The 27,701-nt window shown below is 34.2% G+C and overlaps 1 protein-coding gene and 1 pseudogene across 2 annotated transcripts; one reads left to right on the top strand and one right to left on the bottom strand.

Annotated features, from left to right (window-relative positions):
- The first annotated feature begins 268 nt into the window (after positions 1-268).
- On the top strand, positions 269-25,994 carry LOC120214412 (ferredoxin-thioredoxin reductase catalytic chain, chloroplastic-like). Of its 2 annotated transcripts, XM_039212313.1 has the most exons (8): positions 271-557; positions 851-963; positions 1,823-1,872; positions 1,999-2,070; positions 2,953-3,013; positions 4,313-4,364; positions 21,742-21,747; positions 25,973-25,994. In XM_039212313.1, exons 1-6 carry the CDS (start codon positions 461-463, stop codon positions 4,355-4,357), a joined length of 438 nt encoding a protein of 145 aa, XP_039068244.1. In that variant the 5' UTR covers positions 271-460; the 3' UTR covers positions 4,358-4,364; positions 21,742-21,747; positions 25,973-25,994. The 2 variants fall into 2 exon arrangements, with proteins under 2 accessions (XP_039068245.1, XP_039068244.1); XM_039212314.1 differs by lacking the exons at positions 21,742-21,747; positions 25,973-25,994 and having other exon boundaries at positions 269-557; positions 4,313-4,465.
- Positions 21,848-27,689, bottom strand: LOC120214413 (annotated as a pseudogene).
- Between the last annotated feature and the right edge of the window lie 12 nt (positions 27,690-27,701).

The raw sequence follows: 27,701 nt of genomic DNA, 5'->3' as shown, positions 1-27,701 counted from the left end.
AAGACATAGTTTAGTCACTTATTTTTGTATTAAGCCTACTAGATTTATATCCTCATCACATTAAATTAAAAGTTTAACGTAATTTAAACTGTTAATGACGAAAACAGAATAAAAATCTATCATTAGTGATGTAAATGTTAAAAAAATAATTTCATGATTAAAATAAAGACGATAATAATAGTGAGACCACGTATATAGTTTACCAAAAGGAAAACTATTCTAATGGATGCCGATGAGTGGCTAGTGGCTGAAAGACAAACCGATGAGTGGTTTATGTAATTTGTTGGTTGATATTCTCAAAAACAAGTGGTAAAGGGAGAGCCTTTCGAATTTTTCGTAAAAACTTGGAAAACCCAAAATCAAATGATGATCTCAGGACTCTATCAAATATCAGAAACTATAAAAAAGCACATTCCAAGAAGAAGTTGATTAAACTTTAGCTTCCTTTGCAGTTAAAGCCATGACTCTACAAGCAAGTTCCTTTAACATTGGAGGCATTTCTCCTCTTCCCTGCCCTCCAAAAACTTCCCTTCGTCGATTTGTAACCAGAGCTCAAGGTAATAACTTCGCTTGTTTTAGTGAATTCCCAAGTTTTGTATAATCATTTTAGCTATAATTTGATCTGTTTGGGCTGCATTTTTGGTTTTTTGCCTTGGGGTTTCAGTCTTATGTGAGTATATGAGTTTAAGTTTCTTACCTTTTTGTTTTTGGCTTGAATTTGATGAATTGGCGCTACACTGTTGGCTATCTGTTTGATAAAATTCCTGGGGTTTCAATATCATGTGATTATGTGAGTCAAATGTCTCTTTTTTGTTCACATTGTTCGGGGTTCTTTTCTTTTGTATTTCAGTGGAACCATCAGAGAAATCTGTAGAAATAATGAGGAAATTCTCGGAACAATATGCTCGTCGATCAGGCACGTATTTCTGTATGGATAAGGGAGTGACTTCTGTTGTTATCAAGGTATTCTTTAGACTCAGCTCTTCAATGATTGAGCTGAATCTCTTTATTTTGCATCTCAGTTTCGAAAAATCTTCACAAATGAGTCATTACCTGATTTCAACCCTACCTTAAGTGAAACATTCAAAGGCCTGAATTGCAGAGGCAGCTCAAAAAGCTTCACATATTAGTCTTAAGAGTTGGATGTGAAGCATTGTTATATGGTTGACAATGGAAGCTATATGATATTTTTCAGTTGCAAGATCTTACTTTTAGCTAATAAATTTTGTTAGAGCTATTGTTTAGTCTGTATCTAATATGCATTTCACCAAACTCAAGGGCTAAGTACCTAGTTATGGAATCAATAAGCTAGGTCATTTGAAGGGAATCCGGAACAATCCTATCATTTAGTGTTTTATTCTAGACCTCTCGCAGAAAAATTAGATATTCTTGGTGAACATTTGTTTGTAACCGGAAGAAATTGAGTGCAGAAATTCTGTACTTTATCAAGTCTGATCGAGTTCTATTGGATAATATAGAACTCCGCCTCTGTTCAGGTTTACCTATCAGAGAAGTTGAATTCAAGAATTTTTAATGCTTTGTCTTCAAATGATGGACGAAAGGACTGCATCCTGTCCATTCAAAAACAACAAGACAAATTGAAGAATGATTAAATGCTGTACTTTACTATTCCAACTAATCTGTGCCTTCGTTTGGATCTTCTTGAATGTGATGTACTTTCCTGAATGCTGGATTTTTTTTATGAAACTACTTGAACATAGCATAAACCTTGTTCTTGCTCCGACTCTTTATTAAATCCATCAAGTCCGCTCATCTTTTCATTTCATGATAAACAAAAACTTATTTTCGGATACGTGGACAGGGATTGGCTGAGCATAAAGATACGTTGGGTGCTCCTCTCTGCCCTTGTAGGTAAATATTTCCTCCATGATCTGTGTCTTGTTCCAGACTATTAAATCCCATTACACTCGAGTATCTTGATATATATAGCTATATAAGATTCAATAACATTTTAAATGTAAATCCAAATTATTTCAGGCATTATGACGACAAAGCTGCTGAGGCAGGGCAGGGGTTTTGGAACTGCCCATGTGTTCCTATGAGAGAAAGGTGAATACATTGTCATGATATCTTTTAATGTATATTCCTTATGTAAATTGGTCTCACTGCTTGAGTTGTATGGGAAGTCCAGAAGTAGATATATCTTTAGTTTCATCCTAGAAATATGTAGTCGATAACGACCTTCCTAACAAGGTGACCAGTACTACTGTTATTCGTATAGAACCTTTTGAGATCCCCCATTTAACAATGTTTGCTTGTCACTTTTCTGATCACTGACTTTAGTGGAAGCTCCTGAACTGGAGCGCACTGTCCTGATGAACCAGTTAGTCATTTTGTGAAATTAAGAAAGGAACTTTAATGTCATCAATCATGATCGAGATTGATTTCAAAGAACTTTCGGCAAGTAGTTGTAGCAATGAAGGTATTACGTGGGGAAAGATTTCTGTGATACTTTAACGATTCAAAATAATTCTAATAACAACTTGAAAAAGAAATCTGGTGCTAAGGAAAGAGGATTTATGTCAAAGGTTTTTATTTTTTTTTTAAATGTTATGTCAAAGGTTGATATTATCTTTGGAGCATGAGTTTTGGTTTAACGTGGCAAAAGGTGCTAGGTATTTTCTTGGGATTTGAGTTCTGATTCATGCATTTTATTCTTTCTGATAGCAAGGCAAGTTATTGTATGATTTGAAAGTTTGCAGTTGTATTATCAATTATAACAGTTAAAGCATGTCTTTGTTGGAGGCTGTTGCCCAAGCTATGTTTTTCTGACTCTTCAGTTTTCTTGAAATACTCCTGTCTGATATATTTTTAGACATGGATATGAGGATGTCTGACACTAAATGCTCTTTCTCATTAGTTTACGGTTACTATGCCAATTCATTAGTTTAATCTAAGTTCTTTTACTGAATGTATACAACTATTTTGCAGGAAAGAATGTCACTGCATGCTATTTCTCACTGCAGATAATGATTTTGCTGGCCAAGATCAGGTATTTTCCTAGATTTTTCTCCTTGGTCATGTTGCTTAGGTTCTTCGTTTTTCTCGAAGTACTTGTAGCCATTGTGTGTTCGGAGATGGGAATGGAGATATAATCCTCCAATTACATGGAAATCTTGAAAAGAAATTAAGCATACCCTTTCGGATATATACTCGTATCTGAAACTTATACACGAGTGATTAAACTACTTGGTGGGTCCTTGTACTATTATAACCTTAGGAGTAAACTAATCATTATACTATTAAAATGTGCCATTTTTATCCACGTCAGGTTAAAACACGATAAATCAGCATTGTTAACGTTCGAAGTTATTTCTTTGCTTCAAAATTAAATGTAAATGTGTTGAGGTCCAACATATGGGATGGTGGTTTACGGTGGTTCAATAGGTTACGGAAAGGAGGTGGCCAACGGCTTGTGGTTCACCCCTTCTAGATTGGACGAAGAGCCACCAGCTGATGCTCTTGGGTCTAGAGGTCTTCCCCTTGTGAATAAAGAGAAAGCTCTAGGCCCCTGCTCTCAGAGAGAGAGAGAGAGGGAGGGTTATTTATACTCTTTGTATTGTGTTACATATGATGGAGCGGGGTAAGAGAGAACTGGTCCCCTCTGACTAACATCATCTGAGTCTTCATGGACCTGCATATTAGGGGTGAGCAAAACTTGTCTCGATTCAAAAAACATAATTTTTTGACTCGAACCGAATTTTTTTTAAATGCAATAACTCGAAATTTTTAGTAATTAGTGGATTGACTTTCAAGTTTGAGTTGAGTCCCTCAACTCTGCATGATATATATTACATATGAAAAATATGAAGAAATATATGTGTATATTGTATATGATTATAGAAAATCGTTTAAATTGGAATAAAATAGCACCAAAACATTATAGATATTTACAATTAAATTTAAATAGAAACTTGAACAAATTGAAATTTGTAAACTCAACTTGAAAAAATTTTAAATAAAGTTTTAAGTTACAAATAGGATTCGGCAACTCGAATAACTTGAAATTTTTTTACTCGTTAATAGATTGGTGTGGTGATATAGCTGATTCCAATGACTCAATGCTTTGGAATAGTGTCTTAAAGTCACAAAAGGGACTAAATTGATCACTTTTATGTGACTAATTTGTACTTGAGCCGATACTACAGGGACTTGCAACGTAGTTTATCTTGCCGGAGTTTGGGTAACATAGTTTGTTCGTATTTGGTATTTACTAGCATCAATTCGTAAGTATCCAGATATTTTCATGCAGTTTGTGGTGAGTCTGACTAAATGTATACTTGGTGTGCAGTCTATCACAATGGAAGAAATCAAGGAAACAACGGCAAACATGTAGCTCTTGACATTCTGAGTTTCACTTTTCTAAATCATAACTTGTTATTTTATCTGTATTATCAATAGAGTTATTTTTGTTTTACCTCCCATGTGATCTGAAATTGCTGTAGTTTGTATCTGTGTTTTTACTGTGCTTCAGATGCTGCCTTGCTCTGATTTGCTTCTACTTAATAGGTTGCAATTGCAGCATTAGTTTTGCAATTGCAGCATTAGTTTTTGCAATTGCAACCGGACAGGGTATAATATAAGGGTGTAATTTAGACTTCGGTATGGGATAATTATGTTTGGTTTACAAATATTACAGGCATTACTGTACATGTAATAGGGTATAATCAGGGACAAAAGTAAGGTTTTGTGTTAGAAGTGAATTTATAAAATTTAGGGAGTATGAATTTATAAAATAGTAGGAGGTGAAATAGATTATTAATAGAAATAACAAAATGAGATTTAAAACAGACGAGATTTTTCTTCGGTTTATCTTTGGTTGCAATATTATTGCACCTAGGGGTGTAAATGAACAAAACGTTCGATGAACTGTTCGTGAATTGTTCATATAATGTTCGTTTGGTAAGCTAAATAAATGGGTATGAATAAATTTTTTATGTTCATTTAATAAAAGAATTAACATGAATAGAGGTGTGTTTGATTCGTTAATATGTTCATGAACAAGCTCGTTTATCTACTCGTTTGTTTATGTTTATGATTAAACTCGTTTATCGACCCATATATTTATATTAATGAACAAGTTTGTTTAATGACTCTTTTACTCTTAAATTTTTTTCATATTTTAATTATTGGTGATGTAGGGTCTAAATTGATCACATGGTGAAATTTGAAGTTTAAACTTTGAAGCTTAAGGAGTTTAAGCATTAGTAGTGTAATTTTACCAGTTTTCTTTAGCACCAGTTGTTTTTTTGAATTTCTGAATATATAAACGAATATGGTCGCAAACGCTAAACAAAGGGATACAAACACTTTTTTTTAAAAAAAGAAATAAACACGAACTCGATATTAAAAATTTAAACGAATTGAACATAAACACATTTAAAAATAAACAAAAAAAATAATACAACATTATTCATCGAAACTCAATTCATTTACACCCCTAATTTTACCTTATTCCATCCTACTTTAAGATTATGGAGGTAATCTTAGATTATAGACTGACCTTTTATTTTTATTATTTTAATTAATTTTTCCCATTTTAATTTAAGTCCAACTATAAATTCTAATATCTATTATTATACATATTTTATCATTTATTTATTTAAATATACATTATGTTTATAATTTTGTTATAAACTCATAACAATATACTCTGTTATTTAATTTAAAATTCAATTATCCTTCTTATGAATACAATTCGTGGTTTTTTATTTATCTTTTTTTAAGGTTAATTTGACACCATCACAACTAATTATGATGACACTTATATGTTATCTTGTTGATCTTCCTTGCTTTGGTCTCTTCTATTAGATTTGGATACCCAATTTGCATTTGTGGATAACTTTTCATGTCGCTCGAGTCTGATTTGCACTTTGTCGGTGATCTTTCAGTAATTTGATCATCTTTTGTAATTCGTTTGTCGATGCGATCAAATTTGTTCGTATCTATCTTTGTTCAAGTTTTTGGTTAGATTTTTAATCTTTTCTTGTATAATTCTTATGTGATCTTAAGTTGCTAGTTCTTGTTTCAATAATTATAGGAAATTGTCCTAATTATGTGTTTAATTTACTATTATAATTATAAATATTAATTGTAACTTAAAATATTTTTTTATTTTTAATAAAACCAGTGTTTCTTATTAAAAAAAAGGAAGTCCCTGTTTATAATTTTTAACATTTTTGAAAAATTATCATTTTAATTTTTGGGTGAAGGAAGGAATGGAGATGGAAGGAATGGAGATGGAAGGAATGTTTTGTTTATTTTTCTTTCATAATTTTTTTGAAAAAATATTTTACTTTTGTCATAATTTAAGTATGTTAAACTATTAGAGAGTTAATTTTATTCTAAGAAATAAATATTGTAATTAGAACAATTTAATAAAATATGACTTAAAATAAACTTATATTTTCTCACTCAAACATCATAACATTACATTTTGATATAATGTAATAATTTTCATAACCCTATTTCGTAATCTTACATTTGGTAAATCTAATTCCAAATCATAACAAAATAAAATAATGTAATATTCTTTTTGAATCATTATTGAATTAAATAAACAAAACGAAGAACCAAGACATGTCCAAACCACAAGTGACAACCAGCTGTCCCCAAATAAAGACAAGTGAAAAACCCAAAAGCAAACAGAAACTAAAACAAAATAAGAAAAGCAAAACTAAGCAAACACATGCATGCAAGGAACGAACCAACCTTTTACCTTCGAAGATCAGGGCACTAACTTCTGATGAATCCTCTTTTCTTTTCATAAAGGGCTATGGTGCTTCAAAGTAAAGGCAATTTCAATAGTTCGAGGAAACACACTGTCAGTAGAGGTAGTGAATGAGCATTTTGTCACAAACTCTACTAGAACTTGGGCCGTAATGGCCCACCTTGGCACAAACTTGATGCCAAATTGACTTAGCTCAATGCTCCATTTTACCATTCTCTCAGTGGAGTCGATTGTTGGAATACCTCCTTTAAAGGTTGGACTTAGATGGGGAAAACCTTGAAATATTGTTGGAGTTTTTTCACAACCACCACTATTGCAAAAAATGATCTTTTCTCTCCTTAAGTAATTCAATTCATTATTTTGCAAGACTTTGTTGACATAATACACGGGAAGTTAACCCTATTCTGTCTCTTTGCGAGTATCTTTACCATTTTTGATCAAATACAACTAAAGATTCCACTGGAAAGGCTTAGAGCCAAGGGTTTTGAAGAACAATATATACTTGTATGTCATCTTCAAGATGAACCTATTTAGGGCTATGATCCATCCAATAAATCTCTATACCTCTCTAACTTTCTTTAAAGGCTTCATGTCGGTAGTGGATGAGATTTTCTTCAAGTTAGCCTCAATCCCTCTATCTGAGATTAGAAAACTCAAAACTCGATTGTGTCTACACCAATGTACACTTAGAGAAGTTTAGGTGCATGTCATACAATTTGAGGACCTAGAAGACATCTTTTAGGTTTTTCACATGTTTTTCCATGGATGAACTTTTCTCAATCATTCATCCATATCGTCTTCCTTGTTTTTCCCAATCTGATCTTTGAAGATTTTTTTGACGAGGCGTTAGAAAGTGGCTTCAGCATTCTTCAACCCAAAGAGCATAACTCTGTAACAGAAAAGGTCATCTTCTATGATCAATGTTGGCTTCTCTAGATCCCAAGGATCCATATGGATCTAACTGTAACCTGAAAATGCATGTATGAAGCTCATACATGAGTTCCCCGCTATAAAGTCTACCAATCTGTCACTTGAGACAGATGGGAAACCATCATTGGGACACACTACGTTAAATTTGTAAAATTGATGCACATCTTCCAACTTCCATTTTCCTTCTTGAGCATAACAGCATTAGAGATCCACTATGGATATGTCACTTCTTTGACGAAACATTCTGCCAAAAATTTACTCGTTTCTTATTTTCTCCCTGAATTTTGTCAATAGTCAACCTTCTCTTTTTCTATTTGACTTGCTTTACTGAAGGTTTGACATTGAACGAATGCATTGTAACCCCCTCAGACCGATGCGGGTAACCCGATCCGATCTGGAGTGTCACATTAGGGCCACCGGAGCGACCCACTGTAAAAATAGCAGAAAATTTAAAAACTTTTCATAAAACATGTAACGTATAAAATCATTTATTAGTATTCAGAAATAAAACAGATTTTCAGACTCGTATATAAAACAAAATACAATTACATGCCCCCTAATCACATGTATCATACTCTGAAAACAATGTTCGAAAGAACTCCCTTACTGATGTCGATAGCTGCACTGGTACAATTCTTTTAACCTGCAATGTTGAGTAATAGAGTGAGCTTCGGAAAGCTCAGTAATACAGAACTGCCAGATGATGCTATATGACATGCAGATAAATGGGAAGCCATAATTTCCTTATTGAATCATAAGTATACCAGTGGGCGGAATAATCTGGGGTTCCCTTAGAAGTTCATCGAGTAGAAGCCATGAATCTCAATTCATGAGAAACCTTTCATACTATCACGTTTTCATGAGATCGAATAGGATGCCTAGTGTGTTCCATCAGTACGATAAAACCATAATAGGTACACTAATCAAATGATATTTCAGTAAAATCCCATAAACTATACTGTAGTGGAGCTTTTTAAATTCGTATTTTAAAACCATCTTACAAAGAGTTAACCTAAGGGAACATCTTAGGGCCTGAGAGCCTACCCAAGATAGATTTTGGGGTCGTGGGGCCTACCTAAGAACACATCTTAGGGTCACAGGGCCTACCCGAGAATGATCTCAAGGCCGCAGAGCCTACCTAAGAGTCACATTAGGTCCATAAAAATTTTCTAGCTTGATCAGAGCTGTACTTTACAAATCTGTATCTCCAAGATATAGTTTATACAATTATACAAACCCATAAGCCATTATCGTTAAGTCGATGCATCCATAAAACAGTAACCATAGATTTCAGTGTACCACATGTTAAAACAATAAACAATTTTTCAAAATAAAAGGTACACACTAGAGAATCCAATTATTTTTCAGATGCATTTTGTAGTTATCAATATGGATAACATGAACTTGTGCAATTTGATCAGATTCCAATAATAAGTTCTTATTGAAGAGAATCGATTTCTAACCGATCTAATCAGACATTTCAGATTGATACTTTTAGAATTCCACTAAGTTTCTATATGCATCAAGAAAACGTTCAGGAACCTTTATACATAATAATAATTATAAATTCAGATTTACTACGAGTGAGTCCATAACCCAAACAATCAGGGATATTCAGGAATATACTTTGAATTCATAGGATTTTAGCCCAATTGAACTTTTCCCTCTGCGTTACTTGTGTTTTCCAACATGACTGAAGTGATTTTAGATGAAAATATAGAATCGAAGATTCAAGTCATTTTCAATCTATGACTATCGATCATATTATCAAATAACTCGAGTTACACAACTCCCAAACTGATGCATGTCAACAAGTCAATTCATTATCCTTCCAGTGTATTCACTCTTTAATACCATAATGCAGATCCATAGATCATCCTCATAATCATCACTGAATAAATCTTCCAACGGTCTTTATTTCATTTCCACGTTTCAACAATATCAGAAAATACGGACGTACTTGATCCATGGCTCATAACCTATAAGGACAATTCATCATGTAAGTTCAACAGTGTTTCCAAACTCATCCAATCACCTATTTAATCCTCAGTCATTGATGTTACTAAGTTTGTTTAGTAAGCAAGTTTATCCCGATTACTTTAAAGTTTTCCAGAATAATTCAGACGTTTTTGAATTTCAAATACACGTTGTACTTCAATTCAGTTCAATTTATTCATATAATAAAGTCATTCTGGTATTCGTAGTTGATTTGACTCACGAATACCCACTTATTAGTACTGTATGTGCTCTAGAGTTGAGCTGAGCCAAGTACTTCCAGAATTATCATCGATCCAAATTTGAGAAGATGAACAAACATTCAAGTAGTACTTATATCATTCAGGTAATGATATAGCATTAACGTTGGTTGATCACTTAAGCTGCGTTCCATAACTTTTAAGAGCAATACAACATCCATGTTTATTTGCTTAATTAATCCAAGACATTTACTTATTCTAGGCCAATAGGGTATTTTGGTCATTTTGGTGCTCAACGTTTTTCTATTCATTTCAAAGCTTGAGTATATCCATTCATTCTTGAGCTTGGTGACATTCTTGAGTCATTTCCATTCCAGGGGTATTTTGGTCATTTTACAAATCTAGAATATTTCAATCATTTCCTTTCGTTCGGTCTTATTATTTAATTCAAACTTATCATTTATGTCAGTCCCTTTGAACTATTCTGACAAAATATCACCATCGATAAATTATTATTCTTCACATACTTACTCAAGTCGGAGATTTCCAAGTTAAATGCCTTCTCAGATGTTACTAACGGATTATCAGAATTTTCCATACAAAAATAGGATCTCAACAATCAAATCAGTAATTTATCGGTTTAAAAACAGATTCCTATGTTACTTCCTCATTCAGAGTCAACTTGGATTATTTTTGCCTCTCAAGGGCATTTTCGTAATTTCTTAATCAGATAATTTCGGTATTAACTCTTAACGAAAATAATTATACTTTAGAGATCCAATGGTTAATTGCTTTCCCGAACATTCTTTGATCTCGAAATGATTCCTTAACAGACTTATAGTATCTTATACAAACCCTTTTAGGGTTAAAAACCAATTATCCAAATTTTCTAAGTAAAACTAGCATTTCTTATGCACATCTGTAATTATATCGGATCAATATACCTTTTCAGAGTTATTAACAAACTTCCAGGGATAATTCTTGTCATCTTACAATATAAGGGTATTTTCGTAATTTTACCCTACCAGAGTATTCTCATAATTTCTCATCCAAGTACCTTTAACATTTAACCTTTAAAATATAAGTTACAAATCCATGGCTGATTTCTTTATCACAAATCACACAACTTGTAATTTAATTCTAACATTCCCTCAATCTCTTATATTAATCATTCGATCCGAATTCAGTTATCAAATTTCTACCACATTCATATCGAGTGTATAAATTAATCAACTCCACAAAAGTGATCAACATTATATTATTCATGCATTTACCAATATCAACATGTTCCATAAAATATAAAGAGGTAGTAAAGTATTACATCGATTTCTATGCAATTCGGATCGACCAATAAATTCCATTTGAACCCCTTGATCTTGAATTCAACTTCCAATAATTCCTCAGATACATATCAACATAAATTATATAAAAAACGGAGCTTAATTACGATAAACGGATCGAATTAGGTGATAAATCAGTGAAAAATAGCTTACCGGTTTCGAATTTGGCGAAACGGACTTCGGATTCAGGACGTCGAAAGCATAAAATTTAACTTTTCGTAAATTTGGAATTTTCGGTTAAAACCAAAGTCAACGGGTTTGACTGCCAATATCGAAGCCTTCGACTCCGAATTTTGAAAAACGGATTGCGAAATCGGATTTGGAACGTCGAAAAATGTCAGAATAGGTATACTCGGTCAAAGTCAAAGGTCGTTTAATGCTCGGTCAAAGCCTATCAAAGTTTTGGTCAACAGTGGTCAACGCCGGTCAACGGTCAACGGCTCGGGTCAACGGGTCAGGTCGGGTTGTGACCGGTCAAACCGGTCAAAACAGTTCCAAAACTGGTCAAACCAGTCACTTTTTCCTTCCCCACGCGCAGTGGCGGCGCGTGAACAGTGTTAAATTCCCGGAAAAATTCCTAAAAATTATTTTGAGTGATTTCGAGATACTTACAAAGCTCGGTTAATAATTTTGAACGGCGGAGAGCTCGATTTCAACGAATCGGAAACTTTGACCACTTCACTTCCTCACGCGCCGCCGTCGATTGAGACCAATGATGACACCGGCGGACTCGGAACGATGCAAGGAACACGATGGTGCGGGAGGTGTCGTAAACGGATCATCAGATCATCGTGAACCGATGAAAAACCAATTGAAATCGAGTTATTACCGACGATACTTCCGACTGAAATTAACGACGAACGGCGATGATTCATTACGAAAGGTTTGAGGGGTTTTGTTCCTCGCTCGACAACGAACACGATGGTGGTTTCGGCTCGTCGATCGGAGGTCGGACGGCGAGTAGATCGGAGTTGAAAGAAGGATTATTGGAGAGGGAAAACCGGAAAAATTTCCAGAAACATACGGGAAATTGGGGGTTTATATCATCTCATAATTAAAAATGGTTAAACCAAGAGTTTAGCCACTGAACTTCCTGCACTTCATAAAACGGTATGCCAACTTTAAAATTTTGCAATTTAAACCACTATTTCTTTTAAAATACCAAATTAAATCCACCACTTTATAATTTCTTAATTTTAGCCCATAAATTGGGGTGTTACAATTCTCCCCTCCTTAAAAAGAATTTCGTCATCAAAATTCATTCATGTCACATAATTGCAGAAATAAAACTTTCATTAGTTTTCTCATATCTTTAAGTAGCTTTTACAAAAGTACGGATCCTCCACTAATCCTTAACCAACCGAGCATACATTCTTATCATAACTTTTTCTCATTTCAATAAAAGAATCCGAACGAAAATTTCCTTGAGTAATCAATTCAGTCTTTGTCATGAGAATAGGATCATAGAGCAGTAGCATAGCCAAATTTCATTTCCGAAGTCAAGTAAGAATTTTTCAGATAAATAACTCTCACATGGCTCGTAAGGTACTTCACAGTGTTTAGACAGATGCTACTGATATTCCATTTTGTACAAGTATAGACTTTAAGGATAGAAACTTCTGTTTACTCGTTACAGATAGGGACTCAGCCCTGGAGTTCCGGCTCATAGAGGTACAATTGTAGTCTAGGGGCATGTACTGATCAGACATCGGTTTGAAATTCGACCGGCCGGTCCATCTTGAAAATTTTTGACTCAAACCATAGCTCTGATACCACTAAATGTAACCCCCTTAAACCGATGCGAATAACTCGATCCGATATGGAGTGTCACATTAGGGCCACCGAAGCGACCCACTGTAAAAATAGCGGAAAATTTAAAACTATTCTTAAAACATGTAACATATAAAATCATTTATTAGTATTCAGAAATAAAACAGATTTTCAGACTCGTATATAAAACAAAATACAATTACATGCCCCCTAATCACATGTATCATACTCTGAAAACAACGCCGGAAGAACTCCCTTACTGATGTTGATAGCTGCACTGGTACAATTCTTTTAACATGCAATGTTGAGTAATAGAGTGAGCTTCGGAAAGCTCAGTAATACATAACTACCAGATGATGCTATATGACATGAGTGGGCGGAATAATCTGGGGTTCCCTTAGAAGTTCATCGAGTAGAAGCCATAAATCTCAGTTCATAAGAAACCTTTCATACTATCACGTTTTCATGAGATCGAATAGGATGCCTAGTGTGTTACATCAGTATGATAAAACCATAATAGGTACACTAATCAAATGATAGTTCAGTAAAATCCCATAAACCATACTGTAGTGGAGCTTTTTAAACTAGTATTTTAAAACCATCTTACAAAGAGTTAACCTAAGGGAACATCTTAGGGCCTGAGAGCCTACCCAAGATAGATTTCGGGACCATGAGGCCGACCTAAGAACACATCTTAGGGTCGTAGGGCCTACCCGAGAATGATCTCAGGGCCGCAGAGCCTACCTAAGAGTCACATTAGGTCCATAAAAATTTTCCAGCTTGATCAGAGCTGTACTTTACAAATCTGTATCTCCAAGATACAATTTATACAATTATACAAATCCATAAGCCATCACCGTTAAGTCGGTGCATCCATAAAACAATAACCATAGATTTCAGTGTACCACATATTAAAACAATAAACAATTTTTCAAAATATAAAGAACACACTAGAGAATCCAATTATTTTTCAGATGCATTTTGTAGTTATCAATATGGATAACATGAACTTGTGCAATTTGATCGGATTCCAATAATAAGATCTTATTGAAGAGAATCGATTTCTAATCGATCTAATCAGACATTTCAGATTGATACTTTTAGAATTCCACTAAGTTTCTATATGCATCAGGAAAACGTTCAGGAACCTTTATACATAATAATTCTAAATTCAAATTTACTGCGAGTGATTCTATTACCCAAACAATCAGGGGTATTCAGGAATATACTTTGAATTCATAGGATTTCAGTCTAATTGAACCAAATGAGGTATTCAGAATCTTTTTCTTCTGCGTTACTTGCGTTTTCCAACATGACCGAAGTGATTTTAGATGAAAATATAGAATCAAAGATTCAAGTCATTTACAATCTATGACTATGGATCATATTATCAAACAACTCGAGTTACACAACTCCCAAACTGATGTATGTCAACAAGTCAATTCATTATCCTTCCAGTGTATTCACTCTTTAATACCATAATGCAGATCCATAGATCATCCTCATAATCATCACTGAATAAATCTTCCAACGGTCTTTATTTCATTTCCACGTTTCAACAATATCAGGAAATACGGACGTACTTGATCCATGGCTCATAACCCATAAGGACAATTCATCATGTAAGTTCAACAGTGTTTCCAAACTAATCCAATCACCTATTTAATCCTCAGTCATTGATGTTACTTAGTTTGTTTAGTAAGCAAGTTTATCCCGATTACTTTAAAGTTTTCCAGAATAATTCAGACGTTTCTGAATTTCAAATACACGTTGTACTTCATTTCAGTTCAATTTATTCATATAATAAAGTCATTCTGGTATTCGTGGTTGATTTGACTCACGAATACCCACTTATTAGTACTGTATGCGCTCTAGAGTTGAGCTGAGCCAAGTACTTCCAGAATTATCATCGATCCAAATTTGAGAAGATGAACAAACATTCAAGTAGTACTTATATCATTCAGGTAATGATATAGCACTAACGTTGGTTGATCACTTAAGCTGCGTTCCATAACTTTTAAGAGCAGTACAACATCCATGTTTATTTGGATTCCTTAATTAATCCAAGACATTTACTTATTCTAGGCCAATAGGGTATTTTGGTCATTTTGGTGCTCAACGTTTTTCTATTCATTTCAAAGCTTGAGTATATCCATTCATTCCTGAGCTTGGTGACACTCTTGAGTCATTTCCATTCCAGGGGTATTTTGGTCATTTTACAAATCTAGAATATTTCAATCATTTCCTTCCGTTCGGTCTTATTATTTAATTCAAACTTATCATTTATGCCAGTCCCTTTGAACTATTCTGACAAAATATCACCATCGATAAATTATTATTCTTCACATACTTACTCAAGTCGGAGATTTCCAAGTTAAATGCCTTCTCAGATGTTACTAACGGATAATCAGAATTTTCCATACAAAAATAGGGTCTCAACAATCAAATCAGTAATTTATCGGTTTAAAAACAGATTCCTATGTTACTTCCTCATTCAGAGTCAACTTGGATTATTTTTGCCTCTCAAGGGCATTTTCGTAATTTCTTAATCAGATAATTTCGGTATTAACTCTTAACGAAAATAATTATACTTTAGAGATCCAATGGTTAATTGCTTTCCCGAACATTCTTTGATCTCGAAATGATTCCTTAACAGACTTATAGTATCTTATACAACCCTTTTAGGGTTAAAAACCAATTATCCAAATTTTCTAAGTAAAACTAGCATTTCTTATGCACATCTGTAATTATATCGGATCAATATGTCTTTTCAGAGTTATTAACCAACTTCCAGGGACAATTCTTGTCATCTTACAATATAAGGGTATTTTCATAATTTTACCCTATCGGAGTATTCTCATAATTTCCCATCCAAGTATCTTTAACATTTAACCTTTAAAATATAAGTTACAAATCCATGGCTGATTTCTTTATCACAAGTCACACAACTTGACTTGTAATTTAATTCTAACATTCCCTCAATATCTTATATTAATCATTCGATCCGAATTCAGTTATCGAATTTCTACCACATTCTTATCGAGTGTATAAATTAATCAACTCCACAAAAGTGATCAACATTATATTATTCATGCATTTACCAATATCAACATGTTCCATAAAGCATAAAGAGGTAGTAAAGTATTATCTCGATTTCCGTACAATATTGATCGACCATTAAATTCCATGTGAACCCCCTCGATCTTGAATTCAACTTCCAATAATCCTTCAGATACATATCAACATAAATTATATCAAAAACAGAGCTTAATTACAATAAACAGATAGAATCGGGTGATAAATCAGTGAAAAATAGCTTACCGGTTTTGAATTTGGCGAAACGGACTTCGGATTCGGATTCAGGACATCGAAAGCATAAAATATGACTTTTCAGAAATTTGGAATTTTCAGTCAAAATCAAAGTCAACGGGTTTGACTGCCAATATCGAGGCCTTTGGGTCCGAATTTTGAAAAACGGATTGTTGAATCGGATTTGGAACGTCGAAAAATGTCAGGATAGGTATACTCGGTCAAAGTCAAAGGTTGTTTAATGCCCGGCAAAGCCTATCAAAGTTTTGGTCAACAATGGTCAACGCCGGTCAACGGTCAACGGGTCGGGTCGGTTAATGCGCGTGGGGGGCGTGAACAGTGATAAATTCTCAAAAAAATTCCTAAAAATTATTTTGAATGATTTCGAGATACTTACAAAGCTCGGTTCACAATTTTGAACGGCGGAGAGCTCGATTTCAACGAATCGGAAACTTTGACCGCTTCACCTCCTCATGCGCCGCCGTCGACGAAGACCAAGGATGATACCGGCGGACTCGGAACAATGCAAGGAACACGATGGTGCGGGAGGTGTCGTAAACGGATCATCAGATCGTCGTGAATCGATGAAAAACCAATTGAAATTGAGTTATTACCGACGATACTTCCGACTGAAATTAACGACGAACGGCGATGATTCACGACGAAAGGTTCGAGGGGTTTTGTTTCTCACTCGACAAAGAACACAATGGTGGTTTCGGCTCGTCGATCGGAGGTCGGACGACGAGTAGATCGGAGTTGAAAGAAGGGTTGTTGGAGAGGGAAAAATGAAAAAATTTCTAGAAATATACGAGAAATTGGGGTTTATATCATCTCTTAATTTAAAATGGTTAAACCAAGAGTTTAGCCACTGAACTTCCTGCACTTCATAAAACGGTCTATCAACTTTAAAATTTTTCAATTTAAACCATTGTTTCTTTCAACATACCAAATTAAATCCACCACTTTATAATTTCTTAATTTTAGCCCCTAAATTGGGGTGTTACATGCATAATGAGTAAGAAAATAATCCCTAGTAAATCTACAATAGACCATGCATAAACATCGAAATGGGCATAGAGAAACCTTACGTAGCTTTTTACTTATCTACCTTAAAATGGGGAATAACCTCTGCCTTCTTGGCCAACTCAACCATTTATGATTCCTTGTCTCTAAAAGATATCTGGACTTTTTAACTCAAATTGTTGTCAATCTAAGAAATTAATACCTTTTTCAATTTGCATCGGCGTAAAAGTCTGGGGTAGCAATTCAGTGGAGGCATATTAGACGATCTGCATGGAACGCAGATGGCACTCTCTGAATGTCTGTTGGTTCATCCTCATGTATACTTCACGTATACTTCACCAATGGGGGCAGGAATGTTTACTATGAAACTGAAAGTAACTAATATCATTTTGTCTTTCCTTGTAAAAAGCCTTCGAAAGTTAGAATTATACGTAAAGGGTTAATCAACTACGAAAAACTCGGGGTCAACTGTAACGGCGTGTTTATCGTCCCCAAGGTAACATGTAACACAATGGATTCATTTACTTCCATCTGATGGTTAGAGAAACAACAAATAGGTCCACAAGGCTTAAATTTCTTTTGCGACCCTTTCATCTTCTTGAAGGACTCTCATTGTAGTACCTCCAATAAATTTTTATTGTCCATTAAGATTCTTCTAACAACAAAGTCATTGATTCGAGTTAATACAGTTAGTTTATCATCGATGATCTCGTCAAGGACTTGGGAAGAACCCATATCCCCAAAATTAATCTTCGAATCTTCTTTAGGTCTAAGCCTTTTAGCAACAGTTCCCATTGACATTACGCTTATGGGGTGCAGCCTTATACTAGATGATGTTGTAGCTTGGAACCTATGATTACGTTAACAATCCTTCCAAGTGGCCTGGAAACATATATAATTAATCAAAAATATATTAATTTTTTATTACATGAAATAAACATATATAATTAATCAAAAATATTCAAATACGTAAATACACATACACGTGGCAAAAGAAACTACTAGTTTGTATACATTTTAGAGTTAACTTCATTGGACTAATTTAAAATTATGATTTAGATTTTAAATTGATTTTCAAACTACGTTTTATTTTTTTCTCTACACTTACGTATTAAATGTCAACTTAGATTTAAAGCGAAGTATACTGAATATATTGATCAAATTTTAAATTTTGTGTACTTGTTACATAGACAAATTTTAAAGCTATTATTTAGTTTCTATTTAATTTCAATCATACTTAATGTTACGTTTTGGTTTAGTCACTAGTCTTAAAAAATTAATGGTGATATTGACGTGCCGTTATAAGATAATGTCATGTTATGATTCAAAAATAATTTAAAAAAAATGTTATGTTAGCACCAATGTTAATTTTTTTAACAACATGTGACTAAAACAAACTAAAACGTAACATTATGTATGATTTTGAAAAAAGTAATAATTGATTGAACAAAACATAAATTAAGTAATAGAGGGGTGACCAAATAAGTAGTTTACTCTGTATAAAAATATGTATGAATTATGTTAAAAAAAATTATGTTGATCCATTTAATTTAATTTTTCTATATTTAATCCATATATAATTATATATATAATTGTTATTATATTTTTAGATTAATATGAATTATATAAGATATTTGCATGTTTTTATATTGTTGTTTAATTTTCTCTCTTTTTTTAATTAAACTGTCTGTTGTTAGTAATAATGATTAATTTACTAAATGATAAACGACTGGTTATGAAATATACTTCATTCTCATACATGCAATTCAGTTTGATATTGTTATAACCAGTGATTCTCAGAAACTCGCTTTATTGGGCCTATAGAAAACCATTCAACATTCATCCAACAAATTGTCAAATTGAGCACATTGGTCCTAAATATAGCCATGAATGATGGATACTATTTTTCCTGTTTAGACTCTAAATTTTATCTAAAGTATAAAAATGGTCCTCTAACTATAAGGTATTTTTATGTTAAGTTCCCCAATTATTAAAAGTTACAAAACGGTCCCCCGACTATAGAATATTACTTTGTTGACTTCTTAGACTATTAAAAGTTTCAAAATGGACACCTGACTATTCATATGTTCCAAACTCATAATTTTCTGTTAAATATTGATGACCTTCTGAGCTAGACGTTAACATGTTGATTGAGATATGATAGCCTTTCGAGTTTCTGTGATTAGATTTTATTATATCCAATTTACAAGTTAACATCTAACGCAAACTGCAATCAATTTTCCAACGGAAAATGATGAGTTCGAAACATATGAATAATTAGATGATTATTTTATAACTTTTAATAGTTGAAAGACTCAACAAAGCAATGCCCTATAACGTGGAGACTATTTTGTAACTTTTAATAATCGAATGACTAAATAAAATATTACACTATAGTCAGGGGATCATTTGTATACTTTATCCTTTTATTTAATACTTCAACAATCGAGCATGATTTTGAGGAATTTTACTATACAACGACCTAATTTAAGATTAAGGAACGACAAGGAATAGACGCAGCCGAAAATTTTATAAAAAGTAAAACATTTTTTGTAGAGCCCAATTGAAAATGTTAAGTTTTTAACATTTCGTGTTATGAAGAACGTAATATTTTTGGTTTTCAACCGAAAATATAATGAAGGTGTGCAACCGAAAAATTTTAAGAAAAAATTAACAGTTTAAGTTGCGTCCAACTGAAAATGTTATATTTTTATAACATTTTCGATTGTGTCCACACAATGTTGTTTCTTAGCCTTAAATTAGGTTGTCGTCCTTTAAACATTCCCATGATTTTGACTCCAAAATGATCTTTTCAATCCTATCTTTGATCACCCCAAGTTTTTTTTCTCTAATTGTATCTTAACCATCTTTTTAGTATATCTACTGGTTTCTGATTTATTAATCGACTAATCTATTTCAGGTATTGCAAAAGGAATGACGAACCTTCCAACCCAGTTTGCTCTATTCACAAACACTAAAATTTGAACCTCTCGTTTTGCATAAATGATCTAGTCTCTTATCCCACTAAACCAATCAGTCTTAATAAATTTTATAAAAAAGGCTTAAATGCACTATTGCCCCCTAAAGTATTTTTCGCGATGTTATGCCCCCTAAAGTTTAAATCATTACCTCATTTGTTCTAAATTATTATTTCCGTTAAAACACACACAATAAATTGCATATTTAGTCAATCGACTATACATACATGTTCGTTTTGGTTACCCAACTATTTCTTTTTTTAAAATTATCACTAAACTTAAGTGTTTTTCTCTCTCGAAATCATCACTGAATTGTCTTCATCGGTTTGGTCCTCATCTACGTCATTTTCTTGCTCGATTCAGTGCTGATTGTGGAGTTGCAGAGCTTCGATTTTGACCTATAATATTTGGGACTGAAGACGGTGAAAATGACGACGGGGGTGAGTCAAAAATCGCTTCGGCCACTCTGGATGGACCAACCCCAGTATGTAGCATGAAATCGTCGCCGACGTAGGTAACCATCAGATCAAACTCCCAGCGCCGTTAGCGCTCATATGGTGATCGGGTTTTCAAAGTCCCTTGGGTTTGTAATCTGGCATGGCTTGATACTCCAGAAGCGAAACTCGTTCGACACTGGTGAGCTTGCTTGGATCAGTATATACTAGCCACGCCACTGTTTCATTAAACATAAACTATTTTGAAAGCTGAAATTTGAGTATATTAACATTTTAAATATACAAAAACAAAAAATAAAAATCTATCGAAAAGTTAAAATTACTGATATTTAAATTTTACAAACCACGTATATTTTATAAATGGTCTCATTCATATTTTTTTATTTTTAAAATAATATTTATTATATTTTAATTTAACAGTTTATATTTATTTTATTAAAATTTTAGATACGAACAATATAATATATATTTTATTATTTATGTTATAATATTATTTATTATCATAAATTAAATTTATATGTCGAGTAAAAAATATGTGATATAAATGAATTCTTATACATTACAAATTTAAAAAATAAATCTAATCAAATTGGATGACAAAAAAGAAACAAAATCTTAAGCTTACGTACGATTTGAAAAAAGAAAATAGTTGGTGAACAAAACGAAACCACATGAATAGTTGAATGACTAAATATCTAATTTTTCTATATATTTTTTAACGAAGTTAATGATTTAAAACAAACGCCGTAACAATTTAAACCCAATACAAATGGTATACTTAAAAGGGGAATTGAGCATTCAAGCCTTAAAGAAAAATAATTCCTCTCACTATCATCGTTTTCGTCCATCCCGACGAAAGATGGACATCGGGAACTACAAATCCATGGAAAACTAAACTGTATACTGAATACTAATGATAATAATTATTCATACACAGTTCACTTGGAGAAGTATACAATAAACTCAACATTTTAATCTCTAATGATTCAGACGGCAGTGTTTATCTAGCTGTTTGATGTCCATGGAAATCAATCCAAACTCTGTATATGCACTAAAAAAACATTATAAGTTGAAAAAAAAGAAAGAAATAAACTAGGTTGTGTTTTTAACTTATTTGTTCACCAATCAAATCCAAGCCAACAACTAGGAAAGTCAAGCCTTGAAACAGCAAGAAATAGAAGTGAACTCCATGCGCAGACAACAAGCTTCTTGTTGCAGCAGTGAGTAAGAGAAGAGCCAACGCTAGCTCTTTCCTGTACAGCTTGTTTCTCCTCTTCAAAAGGCTGATTTCCTCTTGTTGTTTGAGTTTGTTCAACGTCTCCAACCCGGACTCCGAGTGTCTCCGAGTGATCTTCTCTTCGTTCCAAGATTTCGATTCCCTCTCGGCTAAGGCCACCAAGTTGGACTCCGATGATCAGCCTGTTTCTTTGTTACTACCCATTCGTAGGCGCTTCCGAACTGAAACAATCCCGAGATCATGGCGTTGAATTTCGTGACCGACATCGTGTTCTCTAAGAGAAGATAAGGAACCAAGAATGGGAATGATTTCGGGGATGGGAGGATGTTTAGGAGAGACATGAAAATGGGGACATAGCAGATAACCCACAGGGGGAGTTCGGCTTCAGGAATGAACATTGTCAATGGGAGTATGATGCAGAACAATGTGAAGGAGTAGAATGGAAGTACAAGTTTCCTCAGTAGGAAAAACAGGAAAATCAAGTTGGCCTTCTTCGATATCGGAATCTGCATCGATGAACGCCAATTGTTATGTTTGTCTACTGGTTTCAGATCGATATATGATGCTAGAAAAAGGGAAGTGGTCGAACCTTGGATCTCACAATGGCAGGAAGACATAATCGAAACAACTGCATCGGACCCGAATGCCAACGGTGCTGCTGTTTCTTGTAGGCCTCATAAGACTCGGGCAATTCACAAAGCACTTTAACATCATTGAGGAAGATGAACTTCCATCTGTTCAAGTGCGCTCGAACCGCGATATCCATGTCCTCGACAGTTGTTCTCTCAAGCCAGCCACCGGACTCCTCCAAGGCCTTGATCCTCCACACGCCTGCGGTCCCGTTGAATCCGAAGAAGTTAAGGAAAGCACCGTTCACTTGCTGCTCGACTTCGAAATGGAAACAAAGATTGATGCTTTGAAGCCTTGTGAGCAAATTCTCATCCTTATTCACAAATGTCCAACGCGCCTGAACTAAACCAAGCTCAGGATCACCCTGCAATGCAGATCAACATATTTTCAAAATCATTACAGAAAGTAAAATGAACCCAAAATCCGAATCTTTCAATCCGACTTTCGTCGAATACCTTGAAGTGAGGCACAGTTTACTTCAGGAAATCGGAGTTAGGCTGGAAATCTGCATCGAATATTGCGACAAACTCGTAATCCTTGACATAGTCACAGGCCATTGCCGATTTAAGGTTGCCGGCTTTGTATCCGGTTCGGATTAGCCGATGTCGGTAGATTATGTTTACCCCTTTCTCACGCCATAACGAAACTTCATCCTTGATCAAAAGCTGTAAATTGCCATCATCTGAATCATCTAGCACTAGAATCCGGTCTTTAGGCCAATCAAGTTGACAAACAGCTGCAATTGATTGCGCAAATACCTGGGGAAGAAACACCAAGAATTACTTCAAAAACAGATCGAGAAACAATGAAAATGAATGGATTTGAAAGATTAAAATCCTCACCTCTCTTTCATTGCACATTGGAATCTGCACTAGAACCATAGGGAAAGTGGAGGCATCTTCAATGTCATAAGCATCTCCATTGATTCTGGGTTTCAAGTTGTTATATTTAATCCAGAAACAACCCAGACAAAGAATGAGCCGATCGAGAGACTGAATCAAGAAGAGAACGATGCAGAATTTGGACATGGTCAGCACCAATGGAGCAATATAATCGACTCTAAATGACAGCCATGTCATATAACACCATTGAAGGAGACCTTGAACCTCCCACGGCTGAATGATGCTCAAATTCCATTTCTTCAAATGGGCGACGATTTCCAAAACCAAAGCCAATATCGAGATCAAAAGGAATACTTTGATGAGTCTATACAATCTTCTGTTCTTGGTCTCTTCTTCGCTCACATCGGATAAAGCGATGCGTTTCGTGACCGATGAAGCCGTGGTTTTGAAAGCCATTGGAAGCATGAAAGACAGGCGAAGACTCTGTGAGCTTTGAGGAAAAGGAACCAGGTGAACTGCTTTGGACTCACTGCCTTTTGTTTCTCGAGAAGTAGAGTTGAGTCTGAGCCGTTGATTTCTAGTAAGGAGAACTTGTTTGGCTTCTCAATGGTGACCACAACTGAACTCGGAGCCATTTTAAAGCAGACGAGAGAATCACTGGATTCAACAAAATCCAGATCAAAATTCAACAAAAGAATCAAAAACAAATACTGGGTTTTCAATTCTGAGATTTGGGAAAGACAAAGAACACAAAAAGATGCCAACTTTTATATGTTCACCTAGAGGTGTAAACGAGCCGAGTCGAGCTCGAGTATTGCCGAGCTTGACTCGAATTCGAAAACTTTAAATATAAGCTCGACTCGGCTCGAAAACTTGTGAGCTTAAAATTTTCAAGTTGACTCGAACTCGAAAGAAAATATTGAAACTCGACTCGAACTCGAAAGAAAATATTGAAACTCGACTCGAACTCAAAAAGACTCGAAATAAAAAAAATCAAAAGCTCGATTGAAACTCGAGACTCGAGCTCGATTGAAGCTCGATTTTGAGTTCGATTCAAGCTCAAGTCAACCTTGAACTCGATTCAAGTTCGAATTCAAACTCGAATTTGAGCTCGGTTCAAGCTCGAGATCGATTCAAGCTCGAGATCGATTCAAACTCAAACTCGAATTTGAAACTACAAAAATCTTATATTACATTTAAAATATATAAATAATTTTCCCTTTAATCAACAATCACCAATACATTATTTTATGATAATATGAACTCATTTCAAAAACATTATAGGATGCATACAAGAGTAGTTATAGTTGTAGAATAGGTTCTAAACACATAAGATCAAACATGCGCCCACAGCATGCAACCATTTACAATCCTCCCCAAAGCAAAACAACAACTCTTGCCATAAAAGTAGTGTTTCAAAACTCAAAATACAAAGGCAAACAGAGTCGTCGAGCAGAAAACATACTTACAAGTTTAAATTGAACATATCAGCTCTGGCCTTATCTTCAAACTACCATAGAAATCGGGTAACATTAAAACAACAAAAAAAAAATTGATGAAGAATTGGTGATTCAAAACAACCGCAACTCCACAAATTCAAATCGTAGCAAAAAAAATTATAGTCAAACATCCTGATTGTTTTATTTTACTTTGGAATGAAACATATGGGTTATGTTCATTGTACAATATGTTAGAAAGAGAAGGCAACAGAGCGGTCGAATTGAGATGTAATTGTCATCGTCGTATTAAAAATAAATAATAGCTGATATACTTTCTTTGTCTCTGTAATTATGCTTGAAACTATAATATCAGAAAATCACAGTTGCCTATCAGAATGACGACAATGGCTAGAATACTAACTATTCTTCTCGTGAATATGGAGATCATGATAGCAGAGCATAGATTATGTTCCAAGAAATTTTAATAAACATGTTTCTAGTCATACTCATGAAAACATATTACCGAAAAATAAGAACATGTGCAATGATATTTGTTCGTGCAACTCGTTGACATTGCAGTAAAAGCTTGTTGTCCAAACTACATGTGCCGTGATATGCAATTCAGCCAGAAAAATCTGGGATATGTGCAAGAGGTTATGCAAATCAAGTTGACACACAAGTTCTAAATTATAGCAGACGTATTCAATGCTTGAGAAGAACAATGAATATAAGGCAACTTTCATGAGACCTGAATGGACAAATAAGAAACCTGTTTGTTAAAACGAGTGCTTTGATAGATAACTTCAAAATTGTATGACAACAAAAGAAACCACCTGAAAAAATCAGATGAAAAAGGGGATAGCAAGTATGAATACCGATTTGTGTTCATAATATTCAATTTTTTAGATAAGATTAAACGATTAATAGAAAGTTTTTACCTGATTCATTGCAACATAGGCATGCCCTTTATGTATAAACACCCGGCGACTAGCTATAAGTTCTGGAACTTCTTCAAAAGGCACCTTCATAGGGTGGAAGCCTGGAAGGTGCACAAATAAACCAGTTAAAACTAGAAACTATGTCAGATTTTTATCCAAGGATAAACCTTGGCCTATGAAGACTAACTATGAGACCATCGATGTTCTCTCTGAACCATAAATCACCAACCGAGAATGATATTATATTTAACACTGTTTAATCCATACCCCTTTATTTCTCCATCCACGTGCTTACTATTACTAATACAAGTAAATGGTCAGAACACTTTATACACCTAATTGAACTACTGAAATAGGTTATTATACATTATATTCACACATGGCTACAGGAGATGACTTCCAGTAGCAAATCAATTCTTTTTCATAAGGGGTAAGCAACCACTGCTTTTTGGTTGAAATGTAGAAGATCAAGAAAACACAATAGTACCTTGTAGAATATTGCATTAGCTGCAAAAAGAAAAGAAAAAATAAAAACCAATCATAATATAGACAAAGGATCAAATAATGTTTTTTTTATTGGTAATCATTGTTTTATGACTTAGACAAGCATACATTATTGGAGGGATTGAAACTATGAACGGTTATGCTTCAAAATGGACCACAAAGGAGAGAGATACAACATTGATAGAACTTGGGATGAGCCTCGCCATTCAGCGGTACTGCTATGCTCTTTATAAGTATTCACTGGTTGCGAGAAAAAGAAAGAAAAACTAGCAGTGGCCAGAGAACAGTAAGTAAAACCTTACCTTCTCGTCGATAGGAGCTATCCTTTGTCGCCCGGAGTCTTGGGGGAGCGTTTAGGCCACGGTGGCTGTGGGTTTCTGCTAGGGCTGTGCGAGTGGACGAGGTTTGAGAGGAGAACGGCAAGGGGGAAGTTTTAGCCAGGGAATGTTTTGAGGGGGAAATGAATTAGGGTAGGAGTTTTTACCCTAGATATCTTGTTTTAGTGTTCCTTCAATTTGTGCTTGTTTTTAATTGTGTCTTGTAATTTTAATTATTTGACATTGTAATCCCTTAGTTGGCTTGTTTAATTTAATGAGTAATTTCTACTTTGTATGCCAATTTTCAATTTTATATTGTTTTGGTCCTTCATGGCATTTTTAAAATATGAGTTTAAGTTATTAATAGTAGGTTTAATTTTATATTGTTTCATCTTAATGTATATGCATTTGCATTTCATTCGTATGCATGCATGTATCGTGTAAGCACACTTTAGTTTAGGTAATAATTTAGTCCCTGTTTAGGATTGTCTTCTTTAAGTAGTTGTGTATAAATTAAACCATAAACCCTAAATTATAAACTCTAAACCATAAACCCTAAATCATGAATCCTAAACCATAAACCCTAAACCCTAAATTATAAACCATGAATCCTAAATCATAAACCCTAAATCATAAATCATAAATCATAAATCATAAACCTTAAAACCTAAACCATAAACCCTATGACATAATTATAAGGGATGAGATGTCTTAGTTGTATTATAGAATTTTTAATATATTTTTAAAATTTTATAATTATCAATAATGTATTTTTAATAATGTAATTTTAAAAAATCTAAAATTATAATATAACATTGTTATTTTTTCGAGCTGCTCACGAGCTTTTTGAGTCGAATATCGAGTAGCTCGTTTCAGTTCGTTAAGAAATCGAGTTGAGCTCGAGTCGAGTCCATTTGATCCGAGTATTTATCGAGCCTTGATCGAGTCGATCTCGAATAGCTCGCGATCTGTCTCGTCTCATTTACAGTCCTATGTTCACCATTGATGAAAAACTGAAAAGGTTATATCTTTGAAGTCAAAGC

The sequence above is a fragment of the Hibiscus syriacus genome, unplaced genomic scaffold (genome assembly GCF_006381635.1).
Source record: "Hibiscus syriacus cultivar Baekdansim isolate YM2019G1 unplaced genomic scaffold, ASM638163v2 tig00110059_pilon, whole genome shotgun sequence".
NCBI classification, from domain to species: domain Eukaryota; kingdom Viridiplantae; phylum Streptophyta; class Magnoliopsida; order Malvales; family Malvaceae; genus Hibiscus; species Hibiscus syriacus.
The sequence above is the reverse complement of the archived record's forward strand: the minus strand, read 5'-3'. Positions and strand labels throughout refer to the sequence as shown.

Excerpts from the sequence above, each read along its gene's own strand:
- LOC120214412 (XM_039212313.1), top strand. The coding sequence starts at position 461 with ATGACTCTACAAGCAAGTTCCTTTAACATTGGAGGCATTTCTCCTCTT. Across the intron at positions 558-850 it reads ATTTGTAACCAGAGCTCAAG|TGGAACCATCAGAGAAATCT; the intron begins GTAATAACTTCG and ends TTTGTATTTCAG. Across the intron at positions 964-1,822 it reads TGACTTCTGTTGTTATCAAG|GGATTGGCTGAGCATAAAGA; the intron begins GTATTCTTTAGA and ends ATACGTGGACAG.